At 52.5% G+C, this 24,630-nt stretch overlaps 9 protein-coding genes and 1 non-coding gene across 10 annotated transcripts; 4 read left to right on the forward strand and 6 right to left on the reverse strand.

Annotated features, from left to right (window-relative positions):
* Positions 1 to 319: 319 nt before the first annotated feature.
* LRP88_03570 (Alpha/Beta hydrolase protein) lies at positions 320 to 1,979 on the reverse strand (the record flags this gene model as incomplete). Its single annotated transcript, XM_083240189.1, has 2 exons — positions 320 to 1,702; positions 1,752 to 1,979. The coding sequence occupies 2 exons, from the start codon at positions 1,977 to 1,979 to the stop codon at positions 320 to 322; spliced, it is 1,611 nt and encodes a 536-aa protein (XP_083103479.1).
* A 912-nt stretch (positions 1,980 to 2,891) lies between these two features.
* On the reverse strand, positions 2,892 to 3,007 carry LRP88_03571. The gene has a single exon (XR_014475159.1). It is a non-coding gene; the product is annotated as a 5S ribosomal RNA (ribosomal RNA).
* A 1,268-nt stretch (positions 3,008 to 4,275) lies between these two features.
* On the reverse strand, positions 4,276 to 6,248 carry LRP88_03572 (uncharacterized protein; the record flags this gene model as incomplete). The annotated part of the gene is made up of 3 exons (XM_083240190.1): positions 4,276 to 4,579; positions 4,694 to 5,565; positions 6,102 to 6,248. 3 exons carry the CDS (start codon positions 6,246 to 6,248, stop codon positions 4,276 to 4,278), a joined length of 1,323 nt encoding a protein of 440 aa, XP_083103480.1.
* Positions 6,249 to 7,687: 1,439 nt separating this feature from the next.
* LRP88_03573 (CRAL-TRIO domain-containing protein) lies at positions 7,688 to 9,132 on the forward strand (the record flags this gene model as incomplete). The annotated part of the gene is made up of 3 exons (XM_083240191.1): positions 7,688 to 7,896; positions 7,970 to 8,111; positions 8,170 to 9,132. 3 exons carry the CDS (start codon positions 7,688 to 7,690, stop codon positions 9,130 to 9,132), a joined length of 1,314 nt encoding a protein of 437 aa, XP_083103481.1.
* Positions 9,133 to 9,478: 346 nt separating this feature from the next.
* LRP88_03574 (Mg-dependent acid phosphatase) lies at positions 9,479 to 10,222 on the reverse strand (the record flags this gene model as incomplete). Its single annotated transcript, XM_083240192.1, has 1 exon — positions 9,479 to 10,222. The coding sequence occupies one exon, from the start codon at positions 10,220 to 10,222 to the stop codon at positions 9,479 to 9,481; it is 744 nt and encodes a 247-aa protein (XP_083103482.1).
* A 1,241-nt stretch (positions 10,223 to 11,463) lies between these two features.
* LRP88_03575 (Zn(II)2Cys6 transcription factor) lies at positions 11,464 to 13,793 on the forward strand (the record flags this gene model as incomplete). Its single annotated transcript, XM_083240193.1, has 4 exons — positions 11,464 to 11,541; positions 11,597 to 11,746; positions 11,802 to 11,911; positions 11,987 to 13,793. 4 exons carry the CDS (start codon positions 11,464 to 11,466, stop codon positions 13,791 to 13,793), a joined length of 2,145 nt encoding a protein of 714 aa, XP_083103483.1.
* A 740-nt stretch (positions 13,794 to 14,533) lies between these two features.
* Positions 14,534 to 15,502, forward strand: LRP88_03576 (uncharacterized protein; the record flags this gene model as incomplete). Its single annotated transcript, XM_083240194.1, has 1 exon — positions 14,534 to 15,502. One exon carries the CDS (start codon positions 14,534 to 14,536, stop codon positions 15,500 to 15,502), a length of 969 nt encoding a protein of 322 aa, XP_083103484.1.
* Positions 15,503 to 15,745: 243 nt separating this feature from the next.
* On the reverse strand, positions 15,746 to 17,177 carry LRP88_03577 (FMN-dependent dehydrogenase; the record flags this gene model as incomplete). The annotated part of the gene is made up of 5 exons (XM_083240195.1): positions 15,746 to 15,903; positions 15,954 to 16,162; positions 16,211 to 16,671; positions 16,719 to 17,062; positions 17,123 to 17,177. 5 exons carry the CDS (start codon positions 17,175 to 17,177, stop codon positions 15,746 to 15,748), a joined length of 1,227 nt encoding a protein of 408 aa, XP_083103485.1.
* Positions 17,178 to 18,676: 1,499 nt separating this feature from the next.
* On the forward strand, positions 18,677 to 19,480 carry LRP88_03578 (uncharacterized protein; the record flags this gene model as incomplete). The annotated part of the gene is made up of 1 exon (XM_083240196.1): positions 18,677 to 19,480. One exon carries the CDS (start codon positions 18,677 to 18,679, stop codon positions 19,478 to 19,480), a length of 804 nt encoding a protein of 267 aa, XP_083103486.1.
* A 422-nt stretch (positions 19,481 to 19,902) lies between these two features.
* LRP88_03579 (heterokaryon incompatibility protein-domain-containing protein) lies at positions 19,903 to 22,425 on the reverse strand (the record flags this gene model as incomplete). The annotated part of the gene is made up of 1 exon (XM_083240197.1): positions 19,903 to 22,425. The coding sequence occupies one exon, from the start codon at positions 22,423 to 22,425 to the stop codon at positions 19,903 to 19,905; it is 2,523 nt and encodes an 840-aa protein (XP_083103487.1).
* Positions 22,426 to 24,630: the final 2,205 nt, after the last annotated feature.

Genomic DNA, 24,630 nt, shown 5'->3' on the forward strand with positions numbered 1-24,630 from the left:
AAGGAATGAGATCAGGGGAAGCGAAATGGTGGTATTTAAGAGAGATTGACACCCATGGGCTATTAAGCCAGGAAGTATAAGCTTAGGCTGCAATAGGGGCGCTGGATATGATCTTTAAGATACCCTCGGAATGAAGGTGGCTTTCTCAATACTTGAAACGGTCCTGTTGATCATTACATAGAGCTAGGGAGAAATAAAATTACTTTCAGGGGAAGAAATATGCCTAATTACCTATGTTATATACAGTAGAGCTACATACAAGCTCCTTCAACCCTTCAGGAGTAGTCCCATGTCGTTTCTCATTGCTGTGCCCAGTCGCTCATTGTCTAATATCAGGACCGATGGATGAGAGATACGCGCACTTCTTCTGCATATCTCGACTCAACTTCTCTATCCTCGTCTCCCCACCCGTCTCAAACACGATGCGCTGCTTCCTCTTGTCTGTCCAGGCCTCCCACTTGGCCGAACCCTCATGACGATACTTGTTTGGATCATATGAGCGAATGAAGCTTGACCAGTAGCCCTGAATCACTGGTATCACTGGCGCATTCTTCTTCCCCTTGAGGTAGCTGGCTGGCGGGTTAGCCCCTCCAAGCCCGGGGCCGAAGATGGCGTGGACTTCGACTGTGTGAGGAACTCCGAGACCTTGTTCCATTGCACCTGGATCCTCGACATTGTATAGGTAGTTCCACGACTTCGGCATGCCGTAGCGAGTCAAGGCGTTCGAGATGTAAATGCCTGGGCACATGTATCGCATCTGCCCATACACATCACTGACCTGCCTCCAGTAGCAACCGGGTTTGGGACAAGTTTTGTTCTGGTTCGGATATAAATCACCAATCTTACTCAGTTGATCTGCCGTCAAGTAAGGGAACTGCGCCTTGAGAAATTCTTCGCCCTGCGCTCGTGTCGAGGCTGTCTTGGGAGCGAAAATGGTACCGCCATTTGTATCATCGCCCACAATAGCGGGTACCCTGATGAATTTACCATCCTCAAAGAGCTTGTATGTAAGGTCGGGAATGAAGTCTCCATCGATGACGGGTGTCCACATGAAGAGAGGTGCCTGAGAGCCTCCGGGGTAGGGGATGTTGGAGTTGACTTTTTGTATCTCTTTGACCGTCTTTGCCCGAAGGCACGATAGACTGTCCTTGCTGGTACAGCCGAGCTTCTTGGTAAGATTCTCGTATTGGTAAAAGGATTCCTTGACTGTCAGCATCGTGGCAAAGGAGACCGACTCTGCCGCGACCGCATGAAAAAGCCCTTCGTCCTTTCCTCCAAAGGCACTGAGATGGAGGCTAATACTTGCAGCACCAGCCGAGTCTCCGCCCAAGACAACGTGGCCAGGGTCGCCGCCAAACTTGGAGATGTGTCGCTGAACCCATTCGAGACCCTTACGTTGGTCTAAGAGGCCGATGTTGGGTGTCACTTGGTCGCCATCGTTGAGAAACCCATATACGCCGACGCGATAGTTCAGAGTAGCAAGCACCATGTCCATGTCTCCAGCCTTGATGAGTCCAGTACCGTTGACAATGGGGTTCGAGTTGGAGTTGAAGCCACCGCCTTGGATGAAGAAGAAGACTGGGAGTTTGTCTTTGCTAGAGGCATTCGACGGAGCAAAGACATTGATGAAGAGACAGTCCTCAGAGTCTATCTTGCCAATATTGTCTGCCTTTGTCTTTGTTCCGATGCATTTTAGACCGAACTGAGGGTGTCAGCTTTGAGTGCCGTCAGGAGGTTAAGCGGGGACTTACATCACTTGCATCCTGGACAGTACGAGTCGAAAGGGGATCCTTAGGAGGCTTGAACCTGAGGTCCTTGAGAGGTGGTGATGCGTATCGCATGCCGAGCCATTGTGTGACACCATTTTCGAGCTCCTTTCCTCTGTATTTGCTGTATTGGAGGTCGACTACAGGGTCGACGGCATGAACAAAAGACAAGAGTAGCGTTAACGCTAAGAGAATAGTTGAGAATATCACCATGTTTACGGTTTGCTCATTCAATTATGCCGAGAATAGGTTAGGTAAATACAGTGAGTCTTCTCTTGCCCTTTATACCCAAGGGCAACATGCACTCAGCCCACAGCCACGGCACTTTTGAACACCACCCTTCGACACCGCTTATTTCCGCTCACATCCCGCCGATCCGTCTCGCAGTCTCAGCTTGATGAACACGACGCAACCCGCAAGACCAACGACTAACAGATATGATCGTCCGAGGTGCGGGGATAGACCCCCAGGTTTACGTGGGGAAAGATCCGCAAGAGCATCCCCAGAATCAGCCTCAGCCCCGGCCGCGAGACGTCCAGCTGGGTCCTCGGAACCACCGACGGGCTGGACTCGAGTCGTGGGCGGGCGGTCTTATCCCTTTGCGGCAGAGTTGTGCTTGATCCCGTGGTATTGGGTCAGGAAACGAAACGGCCACTGACGTTGACGGGTATAAAACAGTTCCCGAGAACATGTCTAGAACGAGTGATCGGCCAATACTGGCTGAGGCTTACAGCCACGTTACTCGGGGACGGCATGTAATTAAACGCTTTAATTTCAGTAATTGCGGGTTCGACACGTAAGAGCTGACGGGAAGGCATTTTGACAGACATAGATACAGAAACTATTGGGCGCCTGATTTCACCTTCTCTAGTAAGAGACGTCAGATATGATGATCTTATGCAGCAGTTGTTGGTTCGCGTATTCCCGCACACGGATCAGCTTACAAGTGTTTCAGAGAGGTGCTCAGCCATGACATAGCCATGCATCTGCCGCATGGTGTGTAAGACACTTGATAGGGCTGGTTTCAGTACTGATGACATCTTGCTTGTGGAACAAGAAAGTTTTCCAACCTTTACTTCGTATTACAAGTCAACACAACGATGGCCAAAAAGAAAGGGGCAAAAACATACAACACCCGGCATTCGCTGGTCGTCACCGACCCAACTACTACTCGAGCGCTCCTCAGCTTGACAACCGGAGAGCAGACGGGATCCTGTATTCTCTGAGGGCTGTGGTCGTATGTGACATAGCGCTGCGCTGTCGTCGGTCATGATGCTGGGTTCTGACTTGCAGTGGTGGGGTTGCAGGTCGAGCTGGAGATGGCTTAGGCATGAAGGTGCCTAGAATGTATCAAGAACCCAATGAGTTAACTCGCCAACTTGTAGCACACTTTAAAAACCTTGAAAACTCTTGGAGTTCCATGAATTTTACCAGGACCAAGTATGGCTTCGTCGATCCCGCCCCCAGCAACGGCAGTGGGGTTGAGTACATGAACTTGAAAAGAGAACACCAATGCTGCCCCTCCACCTATACATCCCCCTGCCAGACCGAGCTCTTTGACGAAATACAAGCCGCGCCAGAGCGGATGCTGGGCCTATCAGCACATACCCGAGTCGAAAAGTTTAAGAACCAACCGACTATCATGGCGCGAGGGTCGCAGCCGCTTCTCGACTCCGAGGAGTACGTTATGTTGACCAAATGTGATGCGGAGAGTGGACTTCTCTCTTTGGTAGTCAAAGACACGGAGGGGCCGTCTTGTTTCCCTCCGAAGAACTGGAAATCATCACCACTGCTTCAAGAAGTCGGTTCGCCGATAGTCGACGTGCCTTCCCGGATGACAGCAGTCCGAACCCTCACCTTGGACCTCGAGGGATTGTCTGCCAACCAATCTCGCAAGCTCGACATGCTCCTGGCACATACGCTAAAGTGGGATATTGTGCATACGGTCAGAATCAATGGCCCGTGGCTGCCTCGCTGGAAGAGTCAAGTGGGTAGGGGCGCAGGCGCAGGCGCTTTTATGGAGTTTATTTGATCTGTACACTACAAGCTATGAAGCTCTATTAAACGTTAAGTTGGCATCTTTGACGGTCCCTTCGGTGCTCCCTTTTAGCATCACATGGAACAAGCCGGTTCCTAGCCCATCAACTACCAGCCTGAGCATCGCTCGCCTCGATCCTTGCCATGCCTCTCTGGCTTTGTCAGTACTGTTGCCATAGTCCACAAGTAAAGAGGACAGAGTAAGGACGGGATGGAAATGCTAGTCTGGCGATGCCTGAGGCTCTCTTGGTATTCGTGTCGGCTCTTTGATGCCTTCGGCCTCATCATGCTTCGTGTTCTCGATTTCGGTCTGGTCGAAGATTCCAGTCAGCGTAATACTTTTGGTCAGCTTGGAGATACTCACCTTCGGGTTTGTCTAACACCATATTGATCTTGTAAATATTTAAGGAAAAGAGCCGCCGTTCTCGGGTTTGAGAACTTCAGCTGCCAGAACGGCGTTGATTGGAAGCCTCTAGAAGGGCTTCTGTCGCTTGGTAGGCCCAAGAGAAGACCCAGGTCGGGCAGGAGGGGGTCGAGACTTCAAAGTAGCCTTGCGTCCCTCTTCAGTGAGAGTGTCCAGGGCTGCTTGAATGCTTCGAAGGCGCTCGTCGCGGCCCCAGTCGATGGTGTTGCGAACATACTTGCGGAACTCAATGAAGTGATCGGGCTCCTGAAGAGCAAAGCTTCGAACCTTTTGGACGTTGAATAAGTCCTGCTGCTTCCACGAGATGAAAAGACGAGCCTCGGTACCGTTCATGGCGATGCTGAAGGAGGCACTATCGATCTGGCGAACCTCCTGTCGACGACACTGGCGGAGTTGCTCATTGAGGCGTTCAGCAACGTTGACGCAGGAGGCAGAGCCACCCAAGCATTGCTTAGTCGCGACCTACAGACTCCCATTGCTTGAGGGCCCATCGCCCTTGAATTCAAGAATGAAGAACGGGAAGCACATGCCCTCGTTGTTCATAGCAGACATGTTGGGCGTCTTGCCAAGCTGCATTTTCTGGGCCGTGTTGAAAGCGCTGAGGTTGTAACCAGAAGTGACGTCCGGGGTAGGGTTGCTGACTCGGTACTGGGTCCCAGTGTTGGGAACCGCATGTTTCTGGAAGGGGGCCTTGTCGCTTCGACTCAGGGGGTCGTTGCGAGGGGGCTGGGGAACCAAGTTGTTCTGGAAGTACTGTTCAACAGTGGGTTCGCCTGCGCCTCTCTCGAGGGCAGCCAGGCCATCATCAGCCAGGATATCGCTGATGGATGGAGTGGGCGAGATACGCTCCCGCTGAACTCTCTGAACAAGGTTGGCAACATGCTGGGGCAGTGACTCTCGGCGATCACGGTAGTAAATGTTGTTGGCCGCAAGGTTCAAGTCCTCGTACAACGGGTTCTCTACCAGAGAACTAGTCTTACTGCCAGAGGTTGAAACACCAGATGGGGTCCCGGTTCGGCCTGAAGACCCGGAGGGGCCTGCATTCGAGAGGCCTCCGCGGCCGTAAGACGAGGGAGTAGGAGGGAGACCACTCCCGGGGCGGCTTGGAGGAGCCATGAGGATGGTAGCTGGAGCTGATTGAACACTTCGAGGATCCGCTATGGTGAAAGATTGAACGAAACCGTCAGAGCGAACGTCCTCGTCTCGACTAAAGGGGTAGCCGGTTTCGAGCCAAGTTCCAACCCTGTCAATTGGCTGACTGGGCTGCGAAGCAGTCAGGTTTTCCAAAAACGGGACGATTGAGAATGTCGGGGAGCGGGGAGTAGGCTGATGGATCATCTTCGAGACAGGATGTCAGTGATGAACGATATGATGGGAGTGAGGATGAGAGCAGGAAGAGGGGATGGGATGAGAATGGGAAGACAAAGAAGATAAGGTAGGGTAATAAAATGCAGAGGATGGGAAGAGGGTAGAAAGAGGGCGACAATAAGATCAGACAGACGATAAGAAGGGAAGGATGAGAAGAAGTACGAGAGGATAATATGGGACAGAGGATAAGAAAAGACGACGATGTGGTAAAAGAAAAAGGTAGGAGGAAGGAGAAGGAGGAGACAAGAAGATAATAGGAAGATGAGCAAGACAAGAAGAGAAGGAGAGCATAATGGTAAAGTCGAGGAGCGGAATGGTATAGAAGCGGATAGGAAGAGGAAGGGGGCAAGAAGAGGAAGAGGGCAAGAAGAAGAGAGCAAACTGATACGAAGAGGGTGAGGGAAAGGGTGAGAGCAGGAAAATGAAAGGGTCAAGACAAGCAGAGGATAAAGATGCCCATGAAGAGAAGAAGGAAGACAAGAGGGAAGGAAACGGTAGGTACTCACAAGGTGGTCGTCTTGCTGAAGGTCTTGCTCAAGGCAGACTCGCTTAATGGCCTTAGGAGGCGACGTGGAGAGGGCCCTATCAATAGGGCGCTTGTTGGAATATTCAAGCGACTGATGAATGGGTTCTTCTTGGTGCGATGCGTCCATGATGATGAAGGGAGAAGAAGAAGAAAAGAGAGAAGGGAAGAAATCGAGGCGGGCTTTTTATCTTTGTGTGCTCGCTAGCGATCACTGCCAGCCGGCCGTCAAGCTGACAGTCCTTCGCGTCGGTTGTGGATTCTGTTGACAGTGCCAGGCAATTTCAGGGTTCCATGAAGACCGAACGTTTTTTGCAAGACGATGTGTCCTCGTTTGAGGTCGGGTGGATGGACTGGGGGCTTGGTGTAAGTGTTCGAGAAGAGGCTGCAGTGTACCTGGTGTCACCATGGCGGCTTGGACTTGATGTGAATGCTGTGGAACTACGCCAGCTATTAAAGAGAGTGTGTATAATCATGGATCAGTGTTTTACTTCTTAGAATTCGAATCCCGTATGATGACGATAATTAGAGGGGCTATTGCGTAGCCTCTTCTCTTTTCAGGATGCTTGTCCTTTGACATCTCTATTATAATCACGATAAGTGTACAAGACCATTCACCGAGAATCACTTGTGTATTTAACTCATAGAAGTGGATTCAATCTTTATGGATACTTGGCTAGAGGGGAAATGGGGTTCAATGGCGAGGCTTGTTCCTTGACTGTCCGGTCGTCGCTCGAGGTCAACTCCCACATCAGATGTAGGGTACGGGAGCTCTCAGAAGACAGACGCAGTACATTCATGTACTCGACAGCGCCAGTAAAGTTCTCCATAATTGCACAGGCACAACTGGTGTCAAGACCGTGAATCACTCACCCTTAGCGAGGCAGTAAATCACACCTAACCCAGAGGCGGATGTCCCTGCAGCAAGCGACCCTCACGCTTGACCTCAAATCGGGGAAAAAACGCTTGGCCCACCGATTGCAGCAAGGCTCAGCCATCTCAGCTCCCCCGAGCTAGCCCATTCGAAGCTCAGGCCCGAGTACGACCCGGCCAACTGGGGTCGAGAGTGTGAAAGTTACCGTTGAGATGGATAACGTTTGAGTCGCATGATACTCGGCCCGCACCGCAGCATCTCCACTAACCAGAACCCTACTAGCTCGTTTAAAGACCACCATGTTTCCTCTCATGAGAATCTTTTTCTTCACTTTTTCTTCTTCATCGCCATGATGACTTTGCTTGTCAAGATCTTGACAGGTGACGTCGATGACGTCGGTCCACTTTCGGCCGAACGCTCCGGCCGTCAGATAAGCGCCACTAAAACGAAACACGGCCCCCACCAACAGCCCTAAGAGCGCCCCCCCGTCAAGCTCCATCGGCGCTTCGCTCGTCATCAAAGTGCGATTTCCGGCGCTTCCGATCATGTCTCTTTACGGTTGCAAGCTCTTTCACTTTTTTTTCTCTTTGCTCTCCCTCCCATCCAACCCCGGACGTTGACCGGCCGGAATACCCTCTTTTCCCTCTCTTGCCTGTCTTTGTCTCCGATCTCGCAGAAGCTGGATCTCTATCAATATGACGACCGACCATGATGCTAATGGAGCCCCGGCCGCCCGCGTCAAGTCTTCAGCTTCGACCATCGGTGATCATGCTTATCCGCATGGCCATCTTGGACACTTGAACCCAGGCCAGGAGGAAGCCTTTGTTCAATTCAAAAAGGTCCTCGAGGAGCGGGGCCTGCTGAAACGCGGCCCTCCAGCTTCCCACGACGATCCTCTGTTGCTGTATGTCTGGTTTCCAACTGGGCATCCATGATTGATAAGCGGCTGGGCTTGTGCTGACACCAAAATTCAACAGGCGGTATCTGCGCGCGCGACGATGGGTGGTTGAGGATGCCTACCAGCAGTTCAAGGACACGGAGGAATGGCGCAAGGCCAATGACCTTGATGTGCTTTACAACACCATTGACCTCGACGCCTACGAGCAGAGTCGTCGTCTGGTATGCGCTCCCCGCCGGGATGCTCGGTCTGACATGTTTTGGTGCTGACATTTTCTAGTACCCCCAATGGACAGGCCGTCGCGATCGTCGCGGAATCCCCGTCTACGTCTTCGAGGTGAAGACGCTCGACAACAAGACCGTCCACGAGTACGAAAAGGTCGGCGCTTCCACCACCTTCTCCCAGGCCAAGGCCGACGGCAAGACTCCTTCTGGTCTGTTGCGCCTGTTTGCGCTATACGAGAACCTGATCCGGTTCAACATGCCCTTCTGCACCCAGCTGCACGACCGTGAACACCCCGAGGTGCCCATCACGCTGAGCACCAACATTGTCGACATTTCGGGAGTTGGGCTCAAGCAGTTCTGGAACCTGAAGCAGCACATGCAGGCTGCGTCGCAACTCGCCACGGCGCACTACCCCGAGACTCTGGATCGCATCTTCATCATTGGCGCACCCGTCTTCTTCAGCACCGTCTGGGGCTGGATCAAGCGCTGGTTCGACCCCATTACCGTCTCCAAGATCTTTATCCTGGGCAGCCACGAGGTAAAGTCTGTCCTTGAGCAGTACATCGAGCCTCGAAACATTCCTAAGAAGTACGGTGGCGAGCTGGACTACACTTTCGGCCAGCTGAGCATTCCTGACCCGCACTGGGATGGCATTGTGAAGTGGGAGAATGGTTATAAGGGCTTCCCCAGTGGACCGCTCTTGTGGGAGGACATCGAAGGCGACAGGTTGGCTTGTGTCGCCCGAGGATATAAGGGTGGCCAGCCCCGGAATGAGAGAGTCTGCACTATCCCCAAGACCTTTAGTGTTGCGCCCGTGGAGGCCAAGACCAATGGCGTCAATGGCGTCAGCACTGGAACAGACGCTCATGACCATGACGTCGCAGAAGGAACGCAAACCACAAGAGTCGAGACCCACGATGACGGCGTCCAAACCGACGACGCCCTCATGAACGACGTCCAGGAGAAGCTCAAGATCCAGGACGACAAGCCTGCCGCGGCGCAGACAACCACGGCATAATCCGAAATTATCTACATATATACCATAGAGTGGAGGACGAATATTTTAACATACCCTGGCGAGCGGCGATGGGGAGGAATTTGGGAAAGAGAAGGGGAACCTGCAAGTTTGGATGGCTTGGCAACATGGAGTTTTTAATTGCTTCGCTGTTATCGGCATTCTAGTTTAGAACCGCGAGACAAACGATGCGGTTGGTCTTGTATCCATCTCAACCTTAATCAACCCGTCTTGATTATTATTCCGTCTAGTTGTGTTCCCAAGCGACCTGATCTCCTTTACGAGACCCATGTTGATCTATCATCTTGAATCCAATCTCTTAAAACTCCAAAAGCAAACCTTCAGTCTATCACGGCATCTCTGTCGCATCTGGCATCTTGGCAAATCCCCTCCTCTTCCTCCACTCATTAACTCCCGCCTCGACTTCTCCCCACGAAACCCCATCCCTCACGAGCCACATGGTCACCCCCAGACTCTCCGTATCGCGGTTCCGGCTCTCATCGTCAAAGAACAGCATATCCTCGTACCGAATTCCCGTTCGCTTCTGTAGGCTCTCAAAGTGCCGGATCTTGCTGCTCGGGTAAATCTCCAGCAATCCATCAAACACTTCCAGCGCGCGTTTCGGCTTCTCGGGCTTGCCCATTGGTGGTGCGGGAGTCGCGTCGTCCGTCAAAGGAGTGGGAGCGGGGATGTGCAGCATCTTGAGAAGGTCGCGCGCAAGTCCAGGCGCAGATGTCCGCGACGCGACGCCGATCCTAGGCCCCGCGCGGGGGAGCGTGTACAGAATGCTAGGTACATCGCAGTAGAACCCGTAGTCCTCGCCGTAGCGGTCTGTCGCGCTCGAGTGTTGGGCGTTGGGCTTGAGAGGCGGGGCGACGTGGGTGTCGACCCAGAACGGCCAGAGGGTGTAGTCGAGGTCGAAGACGATGAGCTTAGGAAGTGGGAGAGACGGGTCGGCGAGAGATGGCGGGAGGAGAGAGAGAGCCGGGTTGACGGGGTTCCCTGAGGCGGTCGACGAGGTGGTTATCGTCGAAAGGGAGGATATGGTGGAGGAGCTCTGAGGGAGCGGGTTTTTAGATAGCTTCTTGGGCATATTGAATCAGGTTTAATAAATAGTCGCGATATTTGACACTGTATAATAGAGCGAGTGAATATGGAGCGAAGGACTTGTATTTGAGGACGTGGTGATGGTGTTGAAGATAGCAGCATTGATGCTGGATGACGCCGATCTAGGACTTTTCTTTAGCGCTTCCTGTGTCACCCCGCGGTGGGGGTTTCAAAGCTCGTCGTGACGTCGGTGCCTTGCCCAGGCACTCGTCTGAACAAGACAAACTGCTGCCTCGAGCAATTTCGCCATGAATGATAGGCCCTGAATCATTTCTGCCTATCATGAGAAATAGGCTGTAGAATCGGAACCAATCTCCTGCCAAGCTGTGCCGCATGGACAAGGTCGCCAGCCAAATCTCATCTTGCAGGATTAGCCGAAGCAACCTTGAACGTTGGACTGGGTCTATCATGTAGGCAGCCTCATTCCGAGCTTCCAATCTCTGTAACAAACCTCGACATTTTCGTCTTTACTCGGTCAGCTGTTATTCCATAACTCGGGCCACCGTTCGCCGAAACCGCCAGGCTTGAGATGAGTTTGGGACTAGCACAGCGGAAAACATGTGACCTTGATGGAATATTTTCCGTCATCATCCTCATCTCCAAGCCAAAGAACGCTCAAACCAAATCCCAACCGGTTAGAACAACCTTACCCCGCACTTCAACCTCCCTCTCTCTTTGCAGGAAAAAAGTCTCCCAGCCAGTAAACGAGGCCGGTCGGGTTTGCGGGGAGGCAAAAGGATTGGTCTGCTGAGTCATGCAACCCTTGCTCTAGCGCGGGTTTCTGGGAAATGGAGGGCATTCGATTGGTCAGGGCGGTGCCACCCTCCGCTGTGTTCCGGGGGAAATTTCCCTGTTTAGTGAGTGACCATCGCGCCTTCTCCATCTCTCCATCCCGCGTGAACACAATCCCTCTTTGCCTGAGGCTGCATTTGACGGTCGCTTTCTCCTGGGGAAAAGGAGAGGGACAAACAAGAGGCGCAAAAGACGGTAAATATGAAGGTTTTATCAGATTGATCCTCGGTTTCATCACTCCTGAGCACGTCGCGAGGCCAAAGACATTCCATTCACACTCGTCTCATCACTTGGAGAATCGCCTGAGACAGGGATCTACCGGCACATCACTCGCCCACTCACCAATACCAAGGACTCGGTAATTCGTCGGAGAGCAAAGAGATATTGCATTGAAAACAAGGAGCCAGGAACAGCATCTACGCATTGAGACAAGACATGGCGAAACGATCCTGGTCAGACTCCAACGGGCCAGCTCCTCCTGGAGCGGCCGATGCGAATGCGACGCCAGCCGTGGTAGGTTCTCAACCAGTCTCAACAACGAGCATGAGACACAACTAACAATATCAAGCCTGTAACGCCTGCGCGCTCCAATGGAAACAGCAACGGCACGCGACAGAGTGGGAGCCGACAGAGCATCACTGGTCTCGTACCCAATGACCTCCCCATCCCTCAAATCTCTCGCAAGATCAAGGCTTGCGCGGCATGTCGGAAACACAAGGTGATATCTAGCCGCTTCCTGGACCGAGACTGTAACTGACGCTCGCTTCCGATAGATCAAGTGTTTGATGGATGAGAGTGGTCCGCCGTGTCGGAGATGTTCTGAGCGAAATTTGGGGTGTGTCTTGAGCAAGAGCTTGCAGACCATCATTGATGAGAAGTCACAGTACGCGCCCTCTCACTCGCTCAATTTCGAGCTGAGATTTTTCACCTCATCGCCATGCGACTAACATGTTGGCAGATTCTCTGAAGCGGTGGTCCAAGATCTTGAGCAGATACATTCCGCTCTCAGGCAGGTCATGACGAAACTGAGTCTTCCCGAACTTCCCCCATTGCAGAGCGCCAATTCCCGAGACACAGAGGGAACACCTCCCAAGGAAGACAACCCTGCTAATGCGACAAACCGACTCTCCGCCTCGCAAGAAGAGCACCATGGCCCTTCATGCGACAATTCTCCGAAGGCAACCCCTGAAGACGAAGGCCTTCCATATGTGCCTATTCACTCTCTATATACTCTCACCAAACTCAGTGCTCTGCGTTCACCGGATAACTCGGAAGCTCAACGAGGTCGTGCCATTGACGACTTCATTGCACGCGGTGCCCTGGCCTTGTCTGACGCCGAGAGCTTGTTTGCTCTGTACCGCGATCGCCTTGATCGATACATGTACGGAATTGGTTGTCGGTACATGACACTGGACGAGCTCAGGCGAAAGAGTCCGATCTTATCAGCCGCAACCTTAACTGTAGCTGCGCTCCACGACCCCAAGGCCGATGGCATTTACGGCATCTGCAGCAGTGAATTCCGCCGACTAATGGAGAAATCCATGTTTGAGCGTCGTATCGATCGCGACTATCTACGGGCCATGTGTGTAGCCTCTTATTGGCTCAGTGACCTTTCGTGGATGCTCTCGGGATACGCAATTCGACGTGCTGCCGAGTGCAATCTGCATAACAGCTATAACCAGGCCATCAAGGAGCAGAGTCAGGAGGCTGCCGATTGCGCGCGGTTATGGTACATCCTTTACATCTGCGACCAACATCTTGCGACTCTCTACGGGCGACCATCTATTGTCCAGGAGGACTCGTCTATCCAGGGATGGGAGAACTTTCTTGAGTCTCCCGTGGCTACCGAGGAGGATAAGCGGCTTACTGGACAGGTGGCCTTGGTTAGCATTCTACGAAACATTCGAGAGCTCTTTGGCACCGACAAGGGGGAACGTATCTCAAGGGTTTACCTTAGTCACATATCACAGTTCCGGCGACAGTTGGATCAATGGTATGATCGGTGGCTCAAAGAACTACCAGGTGAGTACACCAACAAGGAGAGCGAGAGAGTTGTGCTGACAATCACAGAACAATGGCCTCAAATCGGATCGTTCCCACGAAAGGGCACCATCCTTCACTACAACTTTGCCCAGATTCACCTTTACTCGCACATCTTCCGTGGACTCGCCAGCGACGACCCGATTCCTCATTACTTCCTCGACTGTGCATCCAAAGCAGTCACTGCCGCAACCGCCATTATCGATCTCATCATCACCGACCCCGATGTGGCTGTAGGAATCGTGGGAATGCCTTCGTATATGCTCTCCATGACAGCATTTGCCTGCATGTTCCTCATCAAGGTTGCCCTGAAATACGGCGGAGATCTCATCGAGCGCCAGAGGGTGCATGAATTGACCACCAGCCTGGTACATCGATTCCGGTCCCTCAATGCTGGAAAGTGGCATCTCGCGAACCTCATGGCCGGTGGCTTGGAGCGGATGACGGGGACGCTCAACTCGGCTCCGCCAGGGCAGGTCGGTCAAGCACCCAACGGCGTCATCGTCGGGAACGGTATCAACGAGAATATCGATCTTTCCAACCAGATGCCGCCGGGAGATCGTCCATTCACCGACATGGACGGTGACATGTTCTTCGATTACGACATGAGTTTCGGTCTCTCGCCCGTGTTCCGGTTCGATCCGACCATGTTCACCATGGACGCGTCAGGCCAGTCGCTGCCAACATATCCAGAAGCGGACTATGGCATGAGACCGCTGCCTTGAAAGGGTAATTAACAGAGTGAAAAAAAAGTCGTTTTTTTGGCGTGGGCGTTTTGCTTGGATATGTGAGTCGCCTGGAGTGATGGAATACCTCGGTATTGAATATATCATACAAATTTGGGAGGCAGGACAATGGGTCTGACGGATAATTACTGCAGGGAATCAAGTTTCAAGTCAAGATGTGGCAGAATGAACCTTTTGAAGTCATCTACGGAAGGAAGGCCGTTTGATCTAGGCTAAACTACTGATGGAGCGTAGAGTGGTCGATCATACACGACTTCTTTATCAGTGAACTGACGTCAATGAAAGATCTTGGCCGAGCCTCACTCCGGACTGGTTACCATGTATGCGACTTGGCACTATCCAGAGCCATGTCTCGACTGACCCGCCGACTACTCCGTCTAGGCCAAAGTCCATCCATCTCTGCTACTCCGCCATGGACAAGTTCTACTCCAACTTGGATCCTCCTCCTCAGTGACGGCAGGACTTGTTTCATGATGTCGGAAGTCATGTCGGCTCGGAAAACCCTCTCGGACTTCTCTCCGATCTTCTCTCCGCATTCAGGCCGCTGCGGAGATTCTAAACCACCTGAGCATCATGAGCCCCGCGATAGTGGACCATCCTTTCACCTGAACTTGGTGGATACAAACAACAGACCATATCTAACAAAGATATCAAGTTGGAGAATTGAACGCCACTAGATCTTATCAATCAATCCGATCTCGGAATACACACGGACCATCATGACGAACGAGAAGCACATCCTCATCACCGGAGCTGGTGGTTTCATCGGACAGGAGCTTGTTGCTCCGCTGTTGGCTTCGTCGCCTGACATCCATGTCACCATCACGGACCTTGTCGAACCGCCTGTTCCTCAGGCTGCGGCGAGTGAAGCCGGACGCATCACGAGTCTGGCAGCAGACTTGACTTCTCTAGATGTGGTTGACAAGCTCATAAGGCCTCGCCGCTTTGAGGCCGTGTACCTCCTCCATGGGCTCATGTCTGGTGGGTCAGAGGCTGATCTTGAACTTGGTCTAAAAGTCAATGTCGATTCGGTCAGATCTGTGCTCGATGCGCTGAGGACGATTTGGCCAGGCACAAAGGTCATCTTCTCAAGTTCCTGTGCTGTCTACGGACCTTGCGATGGACATGTCACAGAAGCGGGGGTTGTACCTCAACCGAGGTCGTCTTACGGCGCAGAGAAGCTCATCATAGAGCTACTACTCAACGAATTTTCCCGCAGAGGGCTCCTAGACGGCAGAATCGTCAGGTTGCCAACTGTGGTGGTTCGACCGGGTAAACCTTCAGCAGCGGCGTCGAGTTTTGCGTCAGGCATCGTTCGCGAGTCGTTGCAGGGAATACCCAACATTCTCCCTGTCCCGCGCGACATTGCCATGTGGATCTGCAGTCCTGCGACGGTGATCAAGAACTTGATCAGAATCAAGGAGATTCCTGGTGAAAAGTTTGGGGAGTCGAGGATTGTGAATCTCCCGGGCATCACGGTGACGGTGCAGGAGATCTTGGATGCTGTGGAGCAAGTTGGAGGGAAAGAAGCAGTGCAACTCGTCAAGGATGAGGAGGATGAGGCGCTTTTCAAGATTGTCAAGAGCTGGCCTCCGTGGTTTGATGACTCGAGGGCTAAGGGATTGGGGCTGGAAGCAGATGGGACGCTGGTTGATGCTGTTAAGGCGTTCAAGGCGAGGTTGGGATAAAGCTCACATTTTCATGCATTATGGGTCTATGCAAGACCATGATATGGTGTTTGTTCTTTAGCATGCATGTCGACCTTATCTACACTCTTTACCTATTTAGCAAAGTACCTGACAGACATCGACATCGGGTTAACCAGTCACTAAGAATACAATCGATGTTGAATCAAGAGACTTCTTTTATGCCACTACCTATTATATCTATGTCTAGTTTACTTGTTCATCATCTACAGTTCACTCTTTTCTCTACAGCTTCGCCCTCATCCTCGACATTGGGCATGACTCAGCGCCCCCAGATGGAACCAGGTAGTCCACGTCCAGCGTGTTGACCAAGTCTGGTGTTGCTTGGTCCAAACTCGTCAGACCAGCCAACCTCAATGACGTCTCGAGCTCATCCTTGAGGACTAATATATATGGTTAGCAGCTCATCACTCCAGCTGATCTGGAAACTCACTCTGCGAAAGATGCTCCACGCCTTTTTGGCCATATACCAACGAATACAAGAAAGGTCTAGCGATTCCAACCGCTGTAGCGCCTAGGGCAATCGCCTTGAGAATATCGGATCCTCGTTCGAAACCGCCGTCGATGAATATCTCGAGATGCTGGAACGCTTCGGGGAACCTCTTTCGAACTTCGAGAAGGATGAGGATGGATGCTTGGGCGCTATGAATCTGGTCAGCACACCTTCTTTACCTACACGGTAGAGCTTACCCATCGAGTGATCTTCCTCCGTGGTTGCTCAGCATGACACCATCCACACCATGCTCGACGGCCAACTTCACGTCCTCAACAGTCTGCACGCCCTTGAGCACGATCGGCACCGAGCTCTCCTCCCGAATCCACTTCAAGTCCTCCCAATTGAGGCTCTTATCAATATACTGTCCCATCAATCTACCCAGTCCACTACCTTTATTATCCTTGCTACTCTCGCTTCCGCTCATCTCAGACTTTATCACCACGTCTTGAGTTGCGCGTTCGTCGGCCTCACGCTTGCCAGGAACAGGTGCGTCGACTGTGACAAAGATGGCTTTGATACCAAGGGAGCGAGCGCGGCGGAGGAGTTCGACTGTCTTGGAGCGGTTGGAGTTGACGTAGAGTTGGAGGAAGAAAGGATGGCCGGGAGGAGCGGCGGCGATGATGCTGGGGAGGGAGTACGAGGCGTTGCTAGAGATCTTGAAGTCGTCAGCAAATTGTTTCATCCAGACGGCTCAGAACTTACAATCTCAAAGATCCCTTCACTGGCCGCAGCTCTACTCCATCCAAGCTCACCATCAGGATGCGCCAACGTCGCCATAGCCGCAGGACACATGATAAAAGGCGCCTTGCTATCAAGACCCAAAATCTTGCGATCTATCCTAACACTCGAAACATTTCTCAAGATCCTCGGTCGAAGCATGACTCGTCTAATAAGCTCGCGATTCTTGTTCACAGTAATGAGATCTGTGGCAGCCGACGAGTAAAACGCCCAGGCTTTTGGTGTAAGTGCTTTTTGGGCGGCGAGGGCAAAGTCGTTGGCGGAAAGGATTTCTTCGAGTTTTGGGACGTCGGGGGGGAGTTCGACGACTGTGATGGAGTTAGTTGTTAGCGGGTGAGTAGTCAATTGGTGGTGATGGCTTCACGAACCTCTCGGGGGTGGGATGTTGGGAGTCTCGGACTCCATGGCTGCGAGGTCACTCATGACTGCTAAGTTTACGGCTGGAAGAATTAAATATAAAAACAAGGTCTGAACAAGGCCTCTTGCCTCTCAATATAAAATACCAGTTCAATTGATCTGTCTTACAGTCAAGTCATGATACCTGGCTATGGCCTCTTGCTTATAAGCCATCCCTCAGCTTTCCTCGTCCCCCGCAATCGGACCCCAATGCTCCAAGCCAAGGTCCAGGATCCGCTCGGGGAAGCTTGGGGCGAGTGCCACACCGAAGAGTGGACTTCGGACATGTTGCCGAAGGAAGCATCGTCAGGGTTGGGCTACGGCCTTCTCTCCGACTGGCTTGCTCTCAGCTTCAACACTCCACAGACTGCAATTGCTCGTCGTTCAAATTCTCTTAAGTCACATGCAATTAGTCAACTTGAAGAAAGTTTTCTATCCGAGCCCTAGCAGTGAGCAGCTGGTGGGCTGCATACATCCACGTCTTGGGGAAGATGTGAAGAGACAATATGTTCACTTACAACGCGACCGAGCAAGGCCCCCCTCAGGGGACTAATCTACAATGGAACAAGTATTGACTGGTGCCTCACGAATTCAACACGATTACATGTAGCCAAGTTTAATATATTCTTTCGGGCCGACGCAAGACCTCGTCTACGAGAGGAAAGGGGCGCAGCTCTCTGTGCCTTGTCGATGTTGTCCCGTCAACCTAAATTAAGTTTCTCAAACTTCACAGCTCTGTCGATTCTTCCACCTGTGAGAGCGGAAGGTGTTTCATTCCATGGTAAAGCTTGTGCCTCGCAGGTAGATAGCACGTCTTAAACTGGGTTCTGGGCAGGGAGACATGGGCTCTCAGATAAGTGGCTCATATAACTCGAATAGCTTAGAATCCTAGTCGAATAATCTCCTAGCTATTTCCAGAGCTGGGATCATATTCTCATTTGTTCAATTGTAGTGCCATGTGTGCGTGATCCTTGTTTGACTATGCAAGTCCATGGTCAGTACCTCGATGTTGGGTCCAAGAAGCCCTGGTCCACGTTTCTTGAGGAATGCTGAAGTACGAACTCAAAGCGCTCATCAAGGGGGGATCATAGAAAGTTCACAGAGTATCACCAAGATCGGAGTTGCCAGGGAAAGTCAAAATAGACTCAATATACATGCATCAGGAGGCAGATGACTCTTTCAGGGCACCCATCCAAACTTATACTTTTATGTCCATTATTTTTCCAACTCTATCTATATTATGGTCCTTTTTCGTGTTTTCTCCAAAAGCCTTCTTTCTTCGTTGATCATCGCCAAACTAACCTTACTCTATCACCTTAGCTGCTTCACTGCTCTGCTACACATCGCTGCTCTGCAGGCCTCTGCTACACGGCTACATCTAACAGCCTTCTGCTTCACCAACTAATGATCACCATAAAATGCGTCTCTTTAAGCAGAGAGGTGACCAACGTGGCAAGCGGTCCGATAACCACTACAACAGCAACCCACACAGCTTTAGAAACTGGGGTGCCAATAAATACACCAACATGCACGGCCATCTCGTTCGTTCACTCCATTCAGCTTCCTCCCCCAGGCCTTTAGAGAACGTTGAGTCCCAGTGTGTCAGAGCTCGCTTTGCACTCGAGGAAGATGATGATCGTGAGCGGGAGGCTAAGCGACAGGCATGCGTCGACGCCATGGCCAGATTCAGGGCCGGACTCAAGGCCAGTCGCGAAGCGGAAGTTGACTCTTTTCTCGAGGACACAGATTCATCGATCGCCGACCCTGCTATTCAACTCTCTCAGTCGAAGAACACCACCTTTTCGTTCACTATCGAGGGTGTCCGCGGCATCAAGGCCAGGAGCAGTGCTGGAAAGAGGACTTCTCTCGATGTCAGAGTCCACTCCAGTCCTAGTGTGGCCTCTCCCAACACTCGACGACAGTATACTACACTAAAGCTCATGGCAAGGCAAGGAACCCACTTCAGCGGTACAGGTAAAGCCAGAGTCAGGATCAGAAAGACTCCCATCTCGGTCAGGTTCCGCCGCAGTCCGTGCAGATCCAACGGCATCCCACTCAAGACTCAATTGCGTCGACTCGGTCGCACTGTCAGTGCCAGCCGGAAGCTCCTCAACCATGACAGTCACCCCTGCATTGGCAATACTCCCGCCCCTGGCAGCCTCGCTACAGCAGAGCTCGCAACTGTTCAACCCAGCATACAGGAATCTATGGCGAATAAGAGTGATTGTGATTTCACTTTCGCCGATTGGTTCATTGCTGCCATGTTTGTGCTTCAATACCTCATCTGGATAACTCTGGGTTGTCTTTTCGTATCAGTGCTAGGGTCCTAACAGCCTTTGAGTTTTGCTTGGTTATGACCCAGTCCTTCAGCGAATTGGTCAGTTGAGATTAGCTTGTTTAGGATAGATACCCATTACACATTATTGCTGCAATAGAAACGCATTTGCATCAACAGGCATCCCTAGTCTGGGCAGACCCTCGTGTCAGAACATTAATGCCCATCGCCCTTTTTCACGCTTATTCAACTCGATAGAACAAACTGCCACAGCACCATCCTTTTGTTCCATTTATAATGCCACAAGTCCATGTGGCGCATGCTCTACCCCAGGTATGAGTTACAATCTTATGCTATCCACCCGCAGTCAAACCAAGACTGAATGACTCTCCTATCCGAAAATGAATCGTCATACTATTACAATGCTCCTAGATGAAAAAACCAAGTATATACTTTGACCCCTTACTCAATGACCGCCTACTCAATCACGATATCCTCCCCGAGTCTTCTCAGGGGTAGCTCGCCCACCATTTTCTCCACACTTCCAAAGGTGTTGACAACGTCCTTGGACTCCTCTGAGAAGCCCATGCGCATGCGTCCGACGCGCTCCCACACTACTCGTCCGTTCCTTTCAGTCCGTTCCACCACGAGAAGCATCACCAGCGACTCCTCGACGAACCAGAGCACCGTCATCTGCTCTCCCTTGGCGTGCCGCTCAATGTACTCCCGAATCGACCCAGATCCCCGGCTCAGCCGAACATCGACGCTCACCCGGTTAAAGATCCAGCCCTCGGGGTGCGTCCGCGCCTTGACCCGGTCCAGCACAAACGGATTTGGCACGTGAATACCATACGGACGGATAGGCAGCGATGGCGGCGCAGGAGGCATACCCGCGGCCAGGGCCGAGGCGCCAAAGTCGTACGCCACACTGCCGTCCTGGTTGACGAGGACAATGTTGGGCGAGTACGTCCAGCGGATTGAGTTGGGGTCGTTGCGGGACACGTGTGTCGCCGTGACGTAGTGGTGGGCGTTGTACTTGCGCTCCCGAGCCTTGCTGTCCGGGTCCACGACAGTGATGGACGAGTACAGGTCGACGGGGCCCTTCCATCCAGCCCATGTCCAGCTGGGCATGTGGGGACGCCTCGTAGCTACCACGCCATCCTTGTGATGCCAGAAGCACGTCGAGAGGGCAAACATGTCGCGAGTGCGTGGGAGACCCGTCGCTGGCACAACCTGGTCTAGCTGGGGTGCCCAGACGGGGATGCCCAAGATGTTGAACATCTTGCCAGGACCAACCGTAGTTTCGAGTCGTCTCAGAATACCGAGGAACGCGTTGAGTGAGTCCTGGTCGTAGGTCAAGTCGCGCCGCGTGTAGTTGCCGATATGTTGGTCAGCCTCTCGGAAGATGCTCAGTGTGCTAGGGTCCTCGGCCTTGCCAGGCAGCCTCTTCCATCGCTCCCAGCTGCCATCGACAAATGAGACTCCATTAAACAGACCCGGTCTCATGAAGTCGCACATTCTCTGCTCTTCCATGTCGTGGTAGAACTCCAGCGGCAGGATGAGTGACTCAGGACAGCACATGCCCTCACACTCCCAGTACATCTGCTGGTCGGTGAAGATGAGTCGTCGACGCGCCAGAAGACCCTCCTGATACGTCCAACCTCGCTGGTACCACGCTGAGTTCTTGATGGCGAGTCTAGGATCTTGAAGACTCGACACGAGGGTAATGTCTGAGTTGACAAACTCGTACTTTGGCTGAGGGGGTCGATTCCTCGATCCCACGCCAGGGAGACCATAGTCGGCGTCCTCACCACATGCCGCGATGATAGCCAGGATAGCGCCCTCAAAGATCTCATCCATCCTCGCAATCTGTTGCATCTTCTCCGCCGGCCGCGTGTGGTCGATACATAGCCTGTCGACCCATAGATACCTGACACCGAGATCCTTGGTAGCGATGATGGCGTCCCAGATCACCTTGGGCCAACTCCCAGGCGCTGACTTCTTGTTCCCCCACACGTAACTCAAAGCGACGTATCGATCCGTGATGGATGCGTCCACTACCGTTGGCGGGTTCTTTGCGCAGTCGACAAGTCGAAATCCGGGCATCTCATGTGTGATTGGTTTTCGTCCACAACGGCCTTGGTGATAGAACTCGCAGAATCGCAGCCAGTCCTGGCCGATGGACATGTCAATCGTCTGCTCAAGCTCGCGACCCCAGATTCCACGCTTCAACCAACCACTCGTGTCGGTAAATGAGCTTGCCCGCGAGTGCCTCCCCTCAGATCGCGCACTCAAAAGCTCAGTCGGTGCTGTGTCAGGCATGGTCCGGTAAAGCATGCCCGAGTCGCGGAACCAGTCAGCGCTCACATCCCAGCTGAGAGCGCCATCGCCGCTCTTCTTGGGCACAACGCCTAGAAAGGCAGGGCTGAGTCCCTTGCTCTTGTTCTTTGCTCCATGACCCTGCTCAAACATGATGTGGTTGTCGATGAGATAGTTGGTGTCTCTGCTCGAAAAGCCAGAGAGGTACAAATCGCCCTCTCCTTCGCTGGGAATGTGCACGGACAGAAACAGCTTGCACAGAGGGCACTTTGTGATGAAGCGATTCTCCTCAAGCTCCTTCAAGCGACCCATAGAGTGCTCCTTGTTTTCAAAGGTGTCTGCCGCTGCCGGATCCAAGGCCCTCATGAAAAAGTCGTCCATGGTGTCAAAGGTAGAGTCGATATCAGCCGCCCAGCCAGCGCACGCCCTGCAAAGGTTGGGATCCTGAGGCTGACCGCCCGACCTGTCGGAATGGGCTGAAGGGCTGCGGCTCTTTCGCCAGCTGATGCGACGGATGAGAGATGCTCTCCGCGGCTGTCGGTCCTCATCCTCTGGAGGAGGATCCACTGTGAGATGCTGCATCATGTTCTTGAGAGGATTCCGTGATCGCCGCTTCTCGACGCCGCCGGGCGACACCGGTGGCGTTGTGAAGGGCGAGCCAGGCTCCAACGTCTCTGGCATGATGGCGGATGCTATGCTTCAGAGCGCACACAAATGATGTCAGACAGAAGGAGTGAAGACGGAAGAGTACTGTAGTCAAAGGAGACGCCGTGGACGCTCCGTGATTCTCGGGGTCGAACCGGTGGTGTCTTACGGCTATCACCCCCCGTCTCGGCTCCTGCTTTCCGGGGTCCCACTCTTGGCTTTGCCTGAGATTGATGGCTTTTCCCACCGGCGCCGAAAAAAGACAGGGGCTTTAGGGGGCAATTTAGCGCGGTCGGGGGGCGATATAAGAAGGACGGCAATAGAGTAGAGTCTCGAGTCAAGCAAGCGAGATGGTTTTGTCAAGACAAGAGGGGCGGGAGATGATGGCCTTTACCCCGGCGGACAAGGCTTCTCCAGAGCCAACGGCGTTTAGTGAAGCGAACGGCGTTGGAGACAAACGAGATGAAGGCTGTGCAGGCTGGGCTTGCCGCTGAATGGATAGAGGTGGCTGCTGTATGGATGGGAGGTGATGAGGCGGGGTTGGAGGTCGTTGGGGGCCGAAAGCTGAAGGGAGAAGAGAAGTTTTGTTTCAAACGTGACGGGCTCGAGAGAGATGAAGTAGTTCAAGGTAAGCGGTTGCCTTGTCTTGTCGCCTTTGACAAGAGACAATATCCCATCCGTGCCTTGCCTTAGCTCGCCTTGGCTTGCGAGATGACGAGAGCAAGGATTCACACGATATGGATCCTCCCCCTGGGGTCTGGGGCCCGAAGGAAGGAAATCTTGGTGGTCTGGTCGAATGGCGCCAGCTGAGACAACCCACAGCGACCGACGAGGCCAACAAATATCAGTGTCTATTGGTCGAAAAGCTAGCGGTGTGTTGTGGTGTCTATGCTCATGTATGAGCAGCCGCCTGAGGCTATCGCGCAACCCTGGGTGGACGAGGCTGGGGGCCCTGTGACACTGCCTCAATTGAGGCGCGAAAGCAAAAGGATGCGTTGTTTGGCGTCTGGTTTGATCATCAAGGATTCAAATTTGAAGAATCATGTTTTTTTGGTGAAAAAGTTCCAAGCCTTGGCCGTGTTTCAAAGTCACGGGCATGATCATGTGGAGACACAGACAGACGCGCCTTTCTTGTGCAGTGCAGCTATTCTCGGGATGGACTTATGACGTAGCCAGGCGCTTCACCAGCCAAACTCAACATGAACAACACAGACATGTCACTTGAGATCAACACATTTGTGATTTCAGGACCAACAACTGCGTCTTTAACCGGGCAAATTGTGCAAATCCTGCTGAAAGGCGCAGTCGCTGCCTTGGTTTCAACCCCGCCCGCGGCTGAACATGAATATGCCCAAAAGCGGCTGATCTCAGCTTTTGGCTCCAACACAGCCCAAAGTGCCGCGATTCTGCGCCCATTTGTTAGACGAGGTATTTTTAGATATTCAAGGTCTTTGACAAACAAGACATCTCTAGAATATCTCTTGTTTGCTGGATTAAATGGTTGAATCTGCCTTGCCAAGGAATCCGTTCATCACAAATACCCTAAACCGCTCACCAAGATATCCGTAGATTCACGGCGTATTCACTCCCAAACTTACGCTCTATATGTTTGTATAATCAAGCTCATGGTCGTAGGGTAGCCGATCAAACTGATTAACCCAAATAGACGCTGTGATATCTCTATAGTTTACATATACGTGCCTACAGAGTATAGCCCACCTAGGTAGGTGAGCAAAGAGACAGTTGAAACAGCAGTCTATCAACCGTCACTCACCAATACAGCCACTAACCAACTCCTCACTATCAATCTTCAACACCAAACCATCCATCTCGGCACTTATCCTCCTCTCCACTTCCCGACACGGCCCTTCCTCCCTCCCGTCCACCCCCCACGTCATCCCCCAAGCAGCATCGTTCTTCTCCTCTATCAGACTAGCTTCCCCCAGTAGTTCGTCTCCCGGCTGCGGCGGTAATCGCCAAATCTCGGGTCGTCGTTTCAGATCAGCAATCATCTGCCCTCCTTCCACGTTGCCGTGTGACGTCGCTAGCTCATCTGCTAACGACGCCCTATCTTGAAGCCACGAGGCAGATCTTATCACGAGCCGGTCCGAAGGCCGACGTGCCGAATAGTTTATCACATGAGAGTGTCAAATCGAAGGATCAAATCACAAAAGAGAGTCAAGAATCTCAGGCATGCGGGCTCAATTCACATCTAGCGCTGCGCTACCTCGAAAAACCACG

The sequence above is a fragment of the Fusarium phalaenopsidis genome, assembly GCF_050370095.1.
Source record: "Fusarium phalaenopsidis strain FUZ10S chromosome Unknown contig_32288, whole genome shotgun sequence".
Classification (NCBI taxonomy): domain Eukaryota; kingdom Fungi; phylum Ascomycota; class Sordariomycetes; order Hypocreales; family Nectriaceae; genus Fusarium; species Fusarium phalaenopsidis.